At 60.8% G+C, this 255-nt stretch overlaps 1 protein-coding gene across 1 annotated transcript in view; it reads left to right on the plus strand.

Annotated features, from left to right (window-relative positions):
• The window catches only part of MROH1 (maestro heat-like repeat family member 1), a 49,931-nt gene that overhangs the window by 16,440 nt on the left and 33,236 nt on the right, over positions 1 to 255 (plus strand). Inside the window, exon 5 of the mRNA XM_010844209.1 lies at positions 124 to 254. Within this exon, the coding sequence (XP_010842511.1) occupies positions 124 to 254 (131 nt within the window). The remainder of the gene's footprint in view (positions 1 to 123; position 255) is intronic.

Below are 255 nucleotides of genomic sequence, written 5' to 3' on the forward strand. Positions count from 1 at the left end.
ACCAAAGGAGGCAAACCTCACCCACCCTGAAGGCAGAGTGTCCAGTTTTCCTCCTGGGCACCTTCAGGGTGGGTGAGGTTTGCCTCCTTTGGTCAGGGTGTCAGTTGAGGTCTTTGGGGACAGGAGCTGGTCTCTGATTGGCAGCAAGCCGCCAGCAGCGTCCTGGTGGCGGTGGGAAGGCGGTTCATCAGCAGCGTGATGGAGGAGCTGCTGAGCAAGTTCCAGCCTGGGCTTCTGCCACACCCCTGCACCGTG

The sequence above is a fragment of the Bison bison genome, unplaced genomic scaffold, assembly GCF_000754665.1.
Source record: "Bison bison bison isolate TAMUID 2011002044 unplaced genomic scaffold, Bison_UMD1.0 scf7180017847889, whole genome shotgun sequence".
NCBI lineage: Eukaryota > Metazoa > Chordata > Mammalia > Artiodactyla > Bovidae > Bison > Bison bison.